Here is a 17,293-nt window from a genome sequence, read left to right on the forward strand (position 1 = left end):
CGTGGTTAGGTATTTTTACTAAAGCATGATCTTTTTAAAAATATATTTATTGGGCTTTATTTTATAAGGATTAAAAATCAATTTTGAAAATTGAAGTGACTCTTGTCCTTTGAGAATCATTGAATAATAGATTTTAAAAAAAAAATGATTTGTACTTGCACAATGCAAACTGAATGATTTCATACCGCGTAAAATTTTCCAAACCATTTCCTTTCCATAGTAATTCGGAATAAAGTTGATCGATCGTACTATCTTCATTTTAAGTTTAGACACCAACTACCAATTTCCGATGAAATGTTTTCCAAAAACAAACAATGAGCCATCGTTTGTAAGTTCAGCTAATTAAGAAATTGTCATATTTTTGTAAGACAACAGAACTTAAACTTTTCGGTAACTTAGTTTATTTACAACTGTTGTTTACATCAAAGATCGCACACTTACGAGCCAGGTTTGATTTTAAACAACAGCTGTTAAATACTTCGCATGTCAAATGTGCAGCGGTGCATTCCTAATTACTTCTGTAATGTCTGGGTTTTTATTTACAAGTGTCATATTCACAATCTTGTTTTCTAGGTAATATTTAAAACTCCACAGTTAAGGAATTAAAATACAACAGCCAGTAAATCTGACGATGTATATACGACAAATAGTCGCAGTTTGTTTAGAATTTAAATCAGTTTCATTGTACACGTCAGTTTTAGCATTCATGAATATGGATAATCATATTAATAGATGTTGAATATATGTATGTATTCACATGCTAGAAAAGTATGTCTACATTTAAAAAGGCCTGTGGGTGAAATGTATCTCTGTTTACTGGACCTTTTAAACCAACTGTGATAAATGCAATGCAAGTACATGAATAAATGTAATTCAGATCAAAACAAATAGCCAAAGAGGTGAAGAACTCATAAGTTTTGCAAACTTGCTTCTGATCCTTTTGTATATATTATAATATACAATATTATGAAATACGTTCAAAACAAAGAGAGAATGCACATCAAGTGAGAATACACCTTTACATTTAATGAAAAAATTACTAGTTCTCAGATATTATGGAAAATATAGAAATGAAGATAGGAGCTCTCCCTATAGGTAACACGTTTATACATGTTTAAAAGGAAAATATAGAAAACTAATGAAAAATTAAACCATACCTATGGAACTTGAAAATTTTGGTCCCAATGGCGTCAATTCGAATACTGTCGCATGGTCATGTTTTTCTCCATTTTAAATCTTGTGTACCCAAGTTCACGTCGTTCTGAGATGTTACATAAAATCCATAAAAGCATGCAAATCTTAGTTTCTTAATCATATGTGCATAATCACTCTGACATTGTAAATCTACTTTAGGAGGAAATAAAGAATGAATGAATGAACTCCTTGATTAATGTGCCCTATGTTTTTGTATTTGCTAAACACCCATGCTGAATATGATGTCACAATGCACTGTTTACATCAATTGCATAGCGTTTCCCGTGTTCAATGAATAGGTGGATCAAAAATGTCTAAAGTTAGAATACTTTGATTGAGCTCTGTGCTCACACGTTAGGTGCTAATATTTCGGGATATATATTTTGTCCTGTTATGGATCTAGATACTAATGCCAAGATTTTTTGCTTTGCCCTCAACCACGGTCACGCCATAAGACATATTATCCTGGATATGATATCTACGACCAAAGAAATTACGTGATATGATAAGAATTCCATGTATTTAATTATTCCCTGAATACTTATCACTTACTTCGTTTGTGTATCAGTTGAATTTGGGTGATGAAACAGCCTATGAGAAACATGCTGAGTACATTTACTTATGCAGTGATGAATATTCGCCCCACTCCCGCATGTAAACAAGTTGTTTCGCATCTTATTATGTATGAGAGTTCTACAAAGGGAAATAACTCGAAAGTATCTCGAAACCGGCGTATTGGAATAAAAAGATTGAAAATGTAAATACTGGTATCTATTTAGCCATTTGATGATGTGATTTAAAAACAATAACAAATAATGTCTCTTCAGTGATGCTCAACCAAAATTTTTGAAATCCGAAATAACAGTAAACTTGTAGGCCGTAAGAGCTATTTTAGGGAAAAAACTGTGTGACTTGACAAAAATTGGCCCCTCAAGTCCCAGACTTGAGCATGTAAAAAAAAATTAACCCCTGCTCCCTGCTATCATGTGCCGCAATATATCTATCACCAGTTATTCCTTGTATGCCATAGAGTTTAGGAAAACATTTCTCTTGAAGTGATGGATTCAAAGTAAGAGAGAATGATGAAGGGGTAAGCATAACATGCGAAAAATATGGAAACAAGTTTCAACGAGAGTTCCAGCGTATGTGGAAAGAAAAGATCCTGTGTGATGCCACTATCATGGTGAGTGACTAAAATCATGAAATTCAATGTTTGTTGCATTTCACTATCAGAGAGATAGATAGATAGATAGATGGATAGATGGGGGAGAGAGAGATGAGCAAAATATTTGATTACCTGGTAAGTTAATACATGATTTGGATTTTCATAAAACTCAGAAGATCACAAAAATTAAAACTTTACCAGTTGCATATTGTTCGTAGTGTAGTATAGGAGAGAGGAGAAAATCTTTGGCTGGACCAGGAATCGAACCCGGAACCCCTGCATAACTAGTCAGGTGCTCTAACCACTGAGCTATCCAGGCCGATATCCACGGTCCGTATAGCCCTAATTACAACATTTCTCCCTCCTTAATCTGTCTTTACCCTCAAAGACACACACAAACCAGGTTCTTTTTCGCCCCTGGCAGGACAACCTGCAAGACCAGGGGTGGTCAACGGCACCAAATGTAGTATATATAGGAGAGAGGAGGAAATCTTTGGCTGGACCGGGAATCGAACCCGGGACCCCTGCATTACTAGTCAGGTGCTCTAACCACTGAGCTATCCAGGCCGATATCCACAGTCCATATAGCCCTATTTACTACATTCCTCCCTCCTTAAGTTGTCTTCACCCTCGAACACACACACAACCCAGGTTCATTTCGCCCCTGGCAGGCCAACCTGCACCACCAGGGGTGGTCAACGGCACCAAATGTAGTATAGGAGAGAGGAGAAAATCTTTGGCTGGACCGAGAATCGAACCCAGGACCCCTGCATTACTAGTCAGGTGCTCTAACCACTGCAATATCCAGGGTCTGTATAGCCCTAATTACTACAGTAGTAATGGACATAACAATGTAGTACTGTGTACAATTTGTTGAAGAAAATATAACAATATGTTTAGGAAATAGGAATGCAGATTTTAGGTCAGTGTCCACTATCCTTAGTTACATGAAAAAAATATTTTTATTACATTTTATTTTCTTCTCCTAGGCCATTGAATTACATGTATCAATAATAGCTTTCCATATTTATAATCATAATTAATGATTTTTCATTCACATGGATATCATCAATTGTGACAGTCATAATTCATTTATACTCATATATGTATGTAAATAATGTTACAGTAATACCTTGCATTGCAAACAATTTCAAAATATTGGAAAGTATTGTATTATGTAAAACAAAAAAAAATTGATTTGAAGAATGACAGTTGATCAGAGAGGTAGTGGACTGTCAGTTTCCAGTTTCAGAATATGCTGATCACATTGTATTGCATTTTACAGACCAAGTCAGGGGAAGATATCCCCACACATCGGACAGTCCTGTCGATGCACAGTGACTATTTCATGGCCATGTTTACTTCTGGTCTCCAGGAAGCACAAGTCTCCAATCCCAAGATAAACTTGACAGAATACCCAGTGGACATCGTGAAAGCTGTACTTAAGTTTATGTACACAGGCAGTTTGACAGGTGAGCTATTTTGTAATTCAGTGGGGCGACTTGTAAAAGCCTTGCGAAATTCTCTGGTTACATTCGCAATTTTGTTGTCTACTTGTTACTTGTGTAATGCCCTGTCTTCTTACAAAATGAACCATTTATTTGTAAATTCTTTTGGCATTGTGAAATTTTCCAACAACATGACTACTTGAAAAGTCTTTTTTTAAAATCCTGCCTAAATATGATTTTTTATGCACACATTATAAAAGTACATTGCTGCACATAGAAATCATCAGATATCTATTCCAGCATTTTTGCTTGAAATATAGCATTTATGTGTTACGCATTTATTTACATTTTTATACGCCCATTGTCAGATGGGACATATTATATAAATATTGCATGTAGTTGAGGGTAACATTGAAAATTTTCACCCCGAGAAAACCATTGTCAACCGAGGCGTAGCCGAGGTTGACAATGGTTTCTCGAGGGGTGAAAATTTCAATGTTACCCTCAACTACATGCAATATTTGTTTTATTATACTGAATGTTATGTAAACTGGAAAGCAGAAAAACTTACGTCTGTTGACATTTAATCAATCACTGTCATGCAATATTTCGTATTTCGATGCGGGTACTCGCGTTTATTACTAACGCTCAAATGACGTCGTCTAGCAATCTACGGCGAACCGTATGCGCATAAATTTGACGCATGTGATAATTTTTTATAATATCACCCGTTGTTAAGTACTGTCACCCATTGCTAGATACTATCACCCTGGGGTGCGTGTTTTCTGTTCTCAGAGAGTAACAATATGTTTTTTCAAATGCTTCTCGATCAATCAGGTTCGAGTATTTTACATGAAAGTATAATAATATGTTATGACGCTTGTCCATGCATCTGTCTGTCTGTCCAAGGTCATGTTTTCTGGACTTTTTTCCATAATGGATGCATGTATGGCTTTGAAATTTGGTCACAATTTCTTCCTCAAGGTGTGTAAGAGTGAGTTTGCATTTCAGCTGGATTGGTGCACCTTGACCTACTTTAGGGCTATAAGTAGGTCAAACGGTTTTCTAGACATTTTTTCATTACAGATACAGATATTGGCCTGAAATTTACTCACAAGCTTACTCTTGAAGGAATACAAGTTCATGAGCATTTTAACTGGATTGGTCCGTCCTTGACCTACTTTCAGGCTAAAAGTAGGTCAAACAGTTTTCCGGACATTTTTTCATTTCGGATACAGCTATTTTCCCGACAAGCTTACTCTTGGAGGAATACATGTACAAGTTCAGGCTGCATTTCAATTGCATTGGTACGCCATGTCTTACTTTAGGGCTAAAAGTAGGTTAAATGATTTTCCAGATTTTTGTTTGTTATGGATATAGGTATTACCCCGAAATTTTGTCACAATCTCCCTCTCAGAGAAATACATAATCAGTTCACTGGTCAGATGGATTGATGCACCGGCTTTTCTATTCCAAATATGTGTGATATCAATTCAGAGTGCATAATAAGCTTACAGGTTTAATTTAACTGTCCGATAGGCATATATTGTACCATTTGTGGTACTCTTGTTTAGTCATAATGCTCCGTGGCCGAGTGGTTAGAGCATCACGCTCAAAAACACACGGCCTCTCACCTCTGTCGTCGCGGGTTCGAATCCCGCTCGTACTGTTAAGTGAGAAAGTTTCCCAGTTTACTTTTGGAAGGTCGGTGGTCTCTTCCCAGGTACCTGGGTTCTCTCTTCCACCAATAAAAACTGGGTGCCACCCAGATAACTGAAAATTTGTTGAGTGTGGCGGAAAACATCAATCAATCAGTAGCTAGTTACTTTGTTATGATACATTTCTGAGTGTAGATAAGCAACATTTGCACTAGCTGACACACAGTCTGTATAGAAATTCATTTGGACATTGGAATGGTTACAAGATCTTGCATATAGTATTTTTTCCAGTAAAATAACTAAAATTTGATAAAGTTATATGCAAACATGTATTTGATTTTTAAAAAAAATTTTGTCCAAGGGAACAAGAATGGGCACACATTAGAGGTCCAAAGCTTTGATGAGCATAATGGTACATGAGTCTCATGTCTACACTTTACTAATATATGATGCAGTTTCATTGATTGACTTACGTTTATTTATAGTAGATTATTAATGCAAGGTGCACCAATTTGCTTTCACAAGGTATTTTCATGAGATTTGGGAGAATTTTTTTTTTTGAAAATCAGTAGATGTGAACCACCGATTTTGCCAATGGAGATATATATATATATATATATATATATATATATATATATATATATATAATTATAATTTAATTCTTATTGTATCCTTTTCTCTGATTGGTCAAATTCCAATTGAGGAACGCAGGTTATTTTTGTATAACCTGGTTTGGTCAGCTGGTTTGGTATGGGCCAGGACACACCCCCTTGACAACCAGATGCCGGAACTACTTTTCTGCATTTCTAGAAACATATCTGCATAAACACAATGAAATCAAAACAATTTAGAAATAAAATGTTTTGTTTGTTTTCTTATATCATTCATTAATTTTTTTTTTTATATAAGCATGATAAACATGGAACTATTTGTTTTGGTGTGATTGTTGTCGTCTGCTATATGTAAACAAGCAAAATGGATGCAAATTTTGACCTGGGCTATGATTTCTGGTTTGGTCAGCTGGTTTGGTATGGGCCGGGACACACCCCCTTGACAACCAGTGACAATCTCTGTGATTCAGTTGCAGATAATGATCATGATGATGAAAATGACTTGAATGTTCTCCAGTATCTCTTTCAAGATGAAATGATAATGGATGAGGTATCTGAAGTAGCATTACAAGATGCATGTGCATCTGTTTCAACTCGTGCAGGATTAATTGATTAACCATGATTTTTACAAATAAAAGTTGCTTTATGGCGTGCTATGAAGGTTTATTGAGTCATCTATTCCACAGGCTTGAACCGGGAAACAGTGCAGGACTATATAATGTTGATGGACCAGCTACAAATGCTGTATCTAAAGAACGCTTGCTGTTCTTACATGGAGGATAACATTGACACCAACAACTGTTTAGGTAACCATGGCAACAGTTTACAACAAAACATGTCTTCTTTGTCAATGCTAGATAAACACGTTATATGCATTTGTAGAACAGAATACTCATGGATGTTGGAAGGAAATTTGAAGTGGGGTGGGTGGGGGTGCTAACCATCACAAAATGCTTCTGACAAGCAAACAATGGGGGAGCAAATACATGTATCTAGGCAGCTTTCTGTTGATACGTATTGCATGTCTGATTGATATCTTACTGGACTATTTTATAAATGTAGATTTTCTCTCAACGGGTCACTGTTTATGTACATTTACGAGTCATATTTTAGGAAGAATTAAAGATCCTCATTTTCAATTCCATTGATAGTCAGTTTGATGACGCTGGATGTTGCTACTTTCAGTTTGACAAGTATGAGTAATCCCTTTTCAGATGTATGGATGTTGCTACTTTCAGTTTCACTTTACAGATGTATGGATATTTGCTCAAAGATTTTCCTGTGGAGAAATGGAAAGAAAAGCTCTGTCTCACGTTAAACATCAATTTAGCTTCATATCAACTCAAGAAAATTTCCAGCATTTAGACTGCGACTCTTTGTTATTTCTCTTAAGACTGGATGATCTTAATATAGGTAAGTATATACATATGTAACTCTATATACTATAAATAATACTATCAATATTTTTCCACTGTCTTTTTCATCGTGTTTGTCACTACATGTATTTGGATACAATGTGAACATTTTCTTTGTCACTTTTTCTTTTGAATTTTCCTTCATTGACCAAATCGACTTGGAGACTCTTGCTTTTAAATTTATGTATTTCCCATGAGTTCAGTATAATCTATGGATTGGGATTTTAAAAAAATCTTTGGTGGTAATTTTGTAGTCAGAGAATCATTTGATTCCGTGTTTTTGTACAGTTCCTTCTCATTTTTTACGATATGGTAAAAAACCCCACCGTAATTAAGGCGCCTCGTAAAACAGTGATTTTTATTGTATAATGGATCCCAACGTAGGAAATGTTAAATAAATAAATGAAAATTTGTATGGATCCCTCTCTCTAAGAAATTGTTTGAAATTGTTTTCCATACAATAAGAAGACAATGAAGAAAAAATATCCTTTGTTTTCTGTTTTTAAATGTGACAACAGGCAGTGAAAGAGTGATTTTGGACTGCATTCAGAGATGGCTGGAATACCATAAAGGAGCAAGCGTGGAGACTATCTGGAACATACTTAAGTGTGTCCGACTCAATCAGGTGACGGAGGAAGAGATTTGTCAGTTTTCTGAGAACATCTTCCAAGGAAAACCCAGCCAAATGCAAGGTACCTTAATCTAGGATGGGAGCAAACCCAAAGTATATATACAACCAGTATTTTATCCATCAAATTTTATTTTTACTACGAACATATACAATTTTACTAACCTGTAAAAATCTAAAACATCATGAATAATAATTGTACAAATAACACCGATATTTTACATCATGAAAAGGTGAAGATAACAAATAGTGGTTGATCTCCTAAATCTTATAAAGAATACAAAATAGAGAGCAGAAGAAAGACATATATATGCACACAAGAGGTGAAATCGGTTGCGTAGGAGGAGTAAACATTCCCTATTGACCTGTGATACCGGTCGTTAACCCTATATTAGGTAGACGGAGTTATCCGTAGTCAAAATCAGTCTGAACAGAACAGACTAACAATTGGTATGAAACACGTCAGACAGCATTCAACACAATGACAGGTTGTATTTGCTTAGATCATTATAACGACCATAGCATTTGCGAAATGCTCGCTTTATATGAGACTGTTTAAACCTCCTGTAATATAAACTTATTTGTCAGTGACCTGCCTCAAATTATAAATTGTTTATACGCAGAACATGATCTCGTGTAGAAAAGCAGTTGAGTTTGTTTATTTGTTTTGTCTCTTGGAGAATTTTCACTCATATTGAGAAGTCACCAGCTGTAGGTAAAGTATCACAAATTTAGACCCATGCTTAGAACTGTTAATCTGCCAAAGCCTGTCGCAACACGGGACCGCCGTTTTTAAGGCCATATCTGAAAGACAGGCGATTCTCACTTCGAAATGCCGAACGTTCGGCGAAGGAGCATTTACTATCTATGTTTACGTCTTAATTTCAATGCAGCCATGGCATGAGTTTGGCTCGAAGTCACGACCTCCCAATTTCAAAGCAAATGCTTTATCACTGAGCTACCGCGACCAGTCGAATAAGATGAAAGATGTATACACCATATGCAGGTGTTTTAAATGGAAAAATTGCTACATAAATATGGGGAGTTGACAATGGGGAAGCTGAAATCAATCCCATTTGTCTTAAGGTTGTTAGTTGTCGTTACATTGTAACATCTATGTTCAATAAAATATATAAAACTGAATCAGATATGGAAGACTCCGTGGTGTCTTTTATGTCGAGTTCTCTGGGCTATCGTCGTCACAAACCACGGTTTTGAGTCCACTCGCGCTCCCTCATGATGGAGAGAATTGTGGGTAACTGACGATGCTGGGTCATGTGGGAGTAGTGGAATGGACACATGAATGAAAATGAGTATTGTTAAAAGATGAAACGTCGTTGATATATCTAAATGTAGAAGTTGAATGCCACAGCAAGACATTTTTCTCCTCATGTAGAAGCTATTTGAATAAAGTCTGCCGTACACGAATACTAATAACAGGTCAATTCATAAAGGAGCATAATTTGTGCTCATAAAAATTCCAACAGACTGTTGGAAGATTTGATCCCCAAATACTATGTAGATATTGTCGATGAGGGACTCCAGCATCTTTTTAATATTAACTTCTGAGTACTTGTTCGTAGAATCAGAGCATTGTTTTGGATGACTGATCTCAAGACTCTCAGTATGAATATTTCGTGTTCCATTTATTGAAGAAGGCGATATCTATGATGTTAAAAAGTCTAATCTTTAATTTATATTCAGTCTTAGAATGGTGGCATAATGTGTTGAAAAGTCATACGTTTTGATGCTGTTGATTTGGGAAAAGTTTTGTAAATTCAAATGTGCTAGGAGTTCTTTGAATGTTTTTAAATCTACATTTGATTTGTACTATTTCTCGTTGGAAGTTTCTCCTTCACAGAAGTTAATACATGTATTTTCTTGAGGAGCAAAGATAGAGTCTTGGTAAACATTTACTGCATTCAGTACACGTATTTCTGTGAGGGTTCTTGTAAAGGTTTGGCATACACTGTATGTGCGTTTTGATTTCTTTTTCTGTAGATTTGCAGAACTACATACAGCATTACAAAACTAGTCGTAAAGATCGACCACGAAATCAGAGAAAGCACATCTTTGTTATTGGTGGTTATTTCCAATCACGGACAGGGTGAGTTGAACATAATATTGCTGTGCATTGGATTAATACCTATAAGAGGTTAAAATTGTTTTTAAAAAGTTTTAAAGTCTTAATCCTTACAATCAAATGAATATGGTTCTAAAAGTCTTTGAATTGTTAGAATGAATTCAAATTGCAATGTGAAATCCCTGTACCTTTGTAATCGTAATCAAGCAGCAGTTTTTAATTATAATGACTAATGGAGTTATAATGACTAATGGCTAAAATCCTTGATTTATACATTCTCTAATTCCAGTCCTTGCTCACCACGTCTTCAAACGGTGGAGCAATATGACGTCATAGAAGACACGTGGAAATCCACCACCCAGTTTCCCGTACTGGCTTCCAGTTTGTACGCGGTGGAGATGTTGGGAAAACTCATTTGTTTTACTTCTTTCTCTACATTTGTTATAGGCGTTTTTGAATTTGATCTGATTCAGCTTAAATGGAAAGACTGTTCTTTGCTATTTCCTGAAAATGCTCTTAAGAGTATCATGGAGTGCTTTAAAGTTACAGGTGCTATTACATACTGTAGTGAGTCCAATGTATTGTTTGTATTGTGTAACAATAACACAAATGCATACAGTATTGACTGTGATAATGGGGACCTGAGAGTGAGCGGAATACAGAATTGGAAATATCCCATGAATCCCTCTTTAGCCTCGTTTGCAGCAGTTGCTCTGAACAAAGATTTGTATGTTCTTGGCGGTGAGGAAAGACTCTCCGTAAGGGACGTCACTCAGGTCAATGACGTTATGAGGTGTAATATTCAGCACAAAAAATGGGATGAAGTAACACCCATGCTAGAAGCCAGGGCCAGTTTTGACGCAGTGAACTTTGGTATGATCGTTTTTGCTATAATTCATGTACATGTATACATGCAATGGATTTTTAATTTCTTCATGGTTATTATGTCTTCAAACTGGTAGTGTCGGGAACATATTGTTTGCTCTTCTTTAGTCCTGAATTTGCCAGCGCGAATTTATGAAAGTGGTTTAACAGATCCAATTTAAACGTTGTGAGCTGATAGGGAATCACAAGGACGGCTGCAATCACTTTTCAAAATGGCCGTTAATTCAAAATAGCTGTCAAAAACGTAAAAAAAAAAAAAATCAATGATTTTTATCATTTTATCGATATGTGTTTGAAAAACACACCAAACGATTATGATGTGAAAATGAGCTGTAGTGTATCTTTTAATTTCTCCTTCACTATGTTCCTCCGTGTTTTGAAAATATATATATTTGTTCATTAGATGCTGAATTGAATGTAGCACACACGGTACGTGTACATGTGCATATAAGAAAGCTGATCATTAGTGCTTTAATTATGCCAATATATGCATATAATGCCATATATAATTTTACATATCACAGCCACAACTCAATGCAAATATAACATTCTGGCATTTACTTAAACCAACTATTACTCGAGTAACTGAGTTTACAGTGCCGCGCTACCTCATGACCCTACTATTTATGTGATTTGATCACGTGACTAAGACAAAGGCCTATTCGAACACTGTGATAGAAAAATACTATACATAATTATAAATATTATAACAACTACAAGTAAGAAAGGGCAATAGAGCTCCATGAATTATGAAGAAAATACGTACATGCATATGATAAAGGAAGACAGCGAACAGTGATCACTCACGAATACAAAATTGAGTGCAAGACAAACACGGGCCCCTGGATATACCAGCGATAGGATCAGGTGCCCAGGAGGAGTAAGATTTAAAGTGCAAAGATGCTGCTATAGGGCACACCTTGGTCATGGTAACTCACTGCGCTCACTAATAGTATTATAGAGAAAATTTACGATATTTTGGTCATAATAACACAGTAATCCCCAGCATTTCCTGTGTTTTACAGATGGCAGGATTTACGTGATTGGTGGGTTTAACACGAGGAGACTTCGGACCGCTGAAATGTACTCACCATTAACAGAACAGTGGACTACAGTTTGTAGCATGAACAAGGAAAGGAGCCATCTTAAAGCTGCCGTGCTGTCCAACAAACTCTATGTGATTGGAGGTTAGTTGTGTCTATATGTTTAATGATGACAGTGCTACTGGTGAAGCAAGCGCAAAAGATCAAGTTACATAAAATTAAGACGTACACTTCTAACTCTCCTATGATGAACCAGCCTGGTCATTTCTAGACTAATACGCTGTACTATAACTTCAAAACAAAGATTGCGTACACTCTAGAAAAAAAGAGGGGCATATTGGTTTGCACCTGTCGGTCGGTTGGTAGACCACATGTCCGCTCAATATCTTGAGAACCATTCACTTGATGATAATGATATTTCATATTAGGGTTGGTTATGAGTAGAAAAGGACCCCTATTGTTTTTCAGGTCAAAGGTCAAGGGTCAATCTACTCTGGACATAGGAATATACTGTCCTCTCAATATCTTAAGAACCCTTTGCTTGACAGACATCAAACTTGGTACACTGGTATATCTTTAGGAGAAGATGACCCCTATTGATTTTGAGGTCACATGGTCAAAGGTCAAGGGTCAAATCAATATAATTAAAATCAGACTTCTTAGATCTGCGCCGTATACTCTGTGTAAGTAGATCTGACATAACCCGATTAGGGGTCATGTTCAGATGAACTTTATATCAGCCAATCAGCATGTCGGCTTTGAAATCATCGGTGTTCACAATTCAAGGAAAATGGCTGTGATTGTTTGGTTGAAAGAAAACATATCGCAGCTAGATGTGATGTTACAATGCACCGTTTACGTTGACTGGCGTTATATTCCTCGCGTTATTTAAGTAAACCATCTTGAAGACTATTCAAATTGTACCCATCCCTATCCATACATAAATCAGAATTCACAATTAATTTAATTTGGGTGTATTTCATATCGTACATTTTGTTGTTGGTATGAACGGAATAGATTAGGCATTATTGCAAAAGTTTAAAATTTGTTATGCGAGAATATACAATTTTACAGTGTGGAATAAACTTCATGGGAGAGAGATTACAGCAATTTGTTTACGAATTGCCAGGAACCACCTAAATAGCCATCATTGTCTGTATGGCGCAATCTGACTGGCTGATAGTTCTCATGAATATTCCAATCGAAAGGTCATGCTGACAAACCCCCTATGGGGTTATGTCAGATCCCATTGTAGCGATTGTGAGTGTATTCTAGGATCTGATTTTAATTAGATTGGGGTCAAACTGGACATTAGAATATACTGTCTGCTCAATATCTTGATAACCCTTTGCTTGACAGACATCAAACTTGATACACTGGTACATCTTCAGGAGAAGATGACTCCTATTGATTTTGAGGTCACATGGTCAAAGGTCAAACTGGACATTAGAATATACTGTCCGCTCAATATCTTGAGACCCTTTGCTTGACAGACATCAAACTTGGTACACCGGTGCATCTTTAGGAGAAGATGACCCCTATTGATTTTTAGGTCACATGGTCAAAGGTCAATGGTTGAACTGGACATAGTAATATGTTGTATCCTATATTTTAAGAATTATTTGCTTGATTGACACCAAACTTGGTACACTGGTACAGCATAAGGAGTAGATGACCCCTATTGAATTTTAGGTCACATGGTCAATCCACTCTTGATATAGGAAGATATTGTCTGCTCAATATTTTGAATTGATGATACTACAATCTATAAAGTGATGTGTGTGTATAACCCTTTTCAATTTTGCACCATGGGGGGGGGGGGGGCATATGTGTTTTACAAACATCTCTTGTTTAGAGTAGTGTCACATATTGCAGAGATTAACAAGATTTTTGTTGAAATTTATCAGTAAATGGCATCATGCAGAGTCGACCAACAGGGAACCAGAGTATTGCGGAATGGGAGTCTTAGAACTAATTCACGAGTTGTTAACTTTCGATATTATCTTTGATAGAATAGATATCTTCTGTATGTTGTGTTAGTCAGTAGAACTCACTGCACTGACTATAACATATGCAGGGATATTTTAGGGTCTGTAGGGGGCCGAAATAAGGCCCCATTCCCAATGCTAAAAAGCAGGTATTTTCCCCAATTTTTGCTTTGAAATTTCCATAGAATGAATACAAATCAAGCAGGGTAGCCAAATCATTCATAAATCTTATTCACAGGCCCACAGATTACAATTTTTGCTTTAAAATTCTTATGCAAACCTAATTTTTTGGCCTCTGCTTATTTGAATGAGGTGAGCTTTGACCAAATTGAAAGTCAGAAGGAGCCCATTTATACCTTAAAGCACTCTGAATTGGGTTTCCCCTATTTCTTTGTAATGTATGAAACATTTTTCCCAATTTCAAGCAAATATCGTTATTTTTTCCAATTGGAAACGCCCTGGCCCTTGAAATCAAGACCTTAAAAGAACCCTGATATAACGTTACATTGGATTTCAGCAAAATTTCCAATTTTCTGGTCCCATGAGGTTCCAAGTTAGAGTAGGTCCTCAGTTCCCCTTGTTTGTCGTAAGAGGTGACTAAATGGGGCGGTCCTTTGGATGAGGCCGCAAATCCCGAGGTCCCTTGTCACAACAGGTACGATAAAGATCCCTCCCTCCTCAAAGGCCGTAAACATCGAGCATAGGCCTAAATTTTGCAGCCCTTCATCGGCAATGGTGAGGTCTCCATATGAGTGAAAAAATTTCGAGTGAGACATTAAACAGTGTAAAAAAAACCCCAAAAATCAAACTAATTTTCGTCCACATATTTGAAGGATTGAAACTGTCTATTTCATATTGCTGTACCATACGTTTCAATGGCGCCCCATAGATTTTCAAATTTAAGGTAAATCGTGATCTCTTGTTTAGAAAAATGTAAATGATAAAAGAAGTAATAATTTCTTACATGCTTGGAGAAATATATGACAAAATCTTTTGATTTATAGAATTATTTTTGTAATGAGTACACGAACAAAAATCTTGCACGCTTCTGTAGTTACGAAATGGAAACTTCGACCAATATTGCTAATATGAAAGTGGCTTGCTTTCATAATAGATGCCACATGGTTCTCAAAAGTGAGAAAGGGTTCGAAGTGCATACTAAGCTTTTTGACACAGGATGCAGCAGATACATATTTGTTGTTTATATAAAGAGAGCACACTTGTTCCATGTGCACTCTTTATAAGCACTTATAGACAAACCTGCCGTCTTGATGCAACATTACTTAAATCTCTACAGAGTTTTGAAACTATCTTTTTTTCCCCATTTGACAGGTAAATCGTACTCTAGATTTGAAGGTGGAGCCCGGAAGGTGTTGAGCACAATGGAGGTTTATGATTCGTACACAGATACCTGGAGTTTTGTACAACCCATGCAACAGAGCAGGTGTATGTTTGGAGCGGTTGTTCACTAGGAATAAGACCCAAAGCAATGTTGGACCAAATATAGCATTGCATGCTTCCAGCTGAGTGTGTGTATGTGTGGAGCCATCGTTTATTGGAAAGAAAGAAAACCCAAAATAATCCCCAATACATTTGATATATATATCTAGATAGGCTACCAACAATAGGGGTCATCCAACATTGAAAGAATAATCATATACAGAAAATTTAATGCAATATTGTGGATATGATAACGACAAAAATTGTCTCTATTTTATGGGTCGTCACACATTGACAGATTATAAACTGTGACTTGTATATTAATGACATAGCTATTGGTGCAGCACATCTGGTGCCTCTTTAGTACCACAAAAAAAACCGGATAGAATTCGTATATCAGGGGTTTGTAGGGTTGGGGATTTTCTTTTTCTAAAATTTAGCTTGAAATATGGTGATTTTTTGTTACTGAGTTTCATTTTATGGAATTATATCTTGGTAATTCTATAGCTAAAGAAAATCCCCCACATCCAACTCTCTAAAATTACTCGATTTCAGGTACGTATAATAGGGTTATTTTTGCCTCATGTTTTTGTCCTTCTACCCTTCAAACGGTTTCATCCCGTTTTAAGTTCGCCCAGACACAGTTGTGTTAAAGAGGGATATAAGAGAGAACAGTTTTGTCCAGTCTTAAAAATTCTCCCTCTGAAAATGAGGGCGAAAGGAGCTAAAATAAAACGAGGGCGAAAATTTCCCTGTTAACAGTAGTTATGTTCACAACAGAATAAATGTGTCTTGTGTGCTGTCAAACACTGGCATATTAATCACGATGTCCTACAATATAATTATATAGATATGCTGCCAACATAGCATATGTCTCGTTTTGGCTGTTTGTCACTGACATAATATAGATTACAGTGATTTGTAATGATGTAGGTATGTTGATTATATAGGAGGTGTCTTGTATGGGGCGAAAAATACTCGCGATGATTTGTAATGCTTGTATGTTAATGTATCTATGCTGATGGTAGAGCTGGTCTTTCTTATTGGCTGTCAAACACTGAATATTTACCGTGTAATGTATTATTGTATCTGTACTGCCAAGAATCACTGACAAAATACCGACAGTGACTCGTGATAATTTGCCAAAATACCGACAGTGACTCGTGACAAAATACCGACAGTGACTCGTGACAAAATACTTGTGACAAAATACCGACAGAGACTCGTGACAAAATACCGGCAGTGACTCGTGACAAAATACTCGTGACAAAATACCGACAGTGACTCGTGACAAAATACCGACAGTGACTCGTGATAATTTGGTTATGGTGATATTGGAGCAGTTGTCTGTTGTGGTCCAATCGATCATTGAGACTATATTCAAAGTGGTACACGCAATAATGAAGCCATGCGGACAGGTAGCGCGTGTCCGTTATGGACCGTTGATCGTAACCACGGTTTTCCCTATGTTAATTATTTATCAGAGCAGGTGTGTGGCTGAAACTGTTGCCAGTCACCAGAAATTGTGATGTGACGTTTGAAATAAAAGAACACTTTCTTTGGAGTTCGTACTTTTGTATTATAATATAACTGTAGCTACGCTGCCAAATATTCAGTAAACAATATTGTAACAATATTATAGGTATGGTGAGAACTAGTTTGACAATTATTTGAAAGTATGATGTAAGCATATACATGTACATTGGTGGTGATATTCTCAGTGTAAAAGAAACTT

General features: G+C 36.4%; 1 protein-coding gene and 1 non-coding gene across 2 annotated transcripts; one reads left to right on the forward strand and one right to left on the reverse strand.

The window, feature by feature from the left end:
* The first annotated feature begins 267 nt into the window (after window positions 1-267).
* Window positions 268-17,122, forward strand: LOC125653504 (kelch-like protein 3). The gene is made up of 10 exons (XM_048883038.2): window positions 268-328; window positions 2,251-2,377; window positions 3,645-3,831; window positions 6,763-6,882; window positions 7,328-7,489; window positions 8,010-8,183; window positions 10,121-10,226; window positions 10,492-11,075; window positions 12,113-12,274; window positions 15,451-17,122. The coding sequence occupies exons 1-10, from the start codon at window positions 315-317 to the stop codon at window positions 15,588-15,590; spliced, it is 1,776 nt and encodes a 591-aa protein (XP_048738995.2). The 5' UTR covers window positions 268-314; the 3' UTR covers window positions 15,591-17,122.
* Window positions 2,854-2,927, reverse strand: Trnat-agu (transfer RNA threonine (anticodon AGU)). Its single transcript has one exon. It is a non-coding gene; the product is annotated as a tRNA-Thr (tRNA).
* Window positions 17,123-17,293: the final 171 nt, after the last annotated feature.

Source organism: Ostrea edulis, chromosome 7, assembly GCF_947568905.1.
Source record: "Ostrea edulis chromosome 7, xbOstEdul1.1, whole genome shotgun sequence".
NCBI lineage: Eukaryota > Metazoa > Mollusca > Bivalvia > Ostreida > Ostreidae > Ostrea > Ostrea edulis.

Coding starts and splice junctions, on each gene's coding strand:
- LOC125653504 (XM_048883038.2), top strand. Junction 2,378..3,644: donor TGTGTGATGCCACTATCATG/GTGAGTGACTAA, acceptor TGCATTTTACAG/ACCAAGTCAGGGGAAGATAT. Junction 6,883..7,327: donor TGACACCAACAACTGTTTAG/GTAACCATGGCA, acceptor TTCACTTTACAG/ATGTATGGATATTTGCTCAA.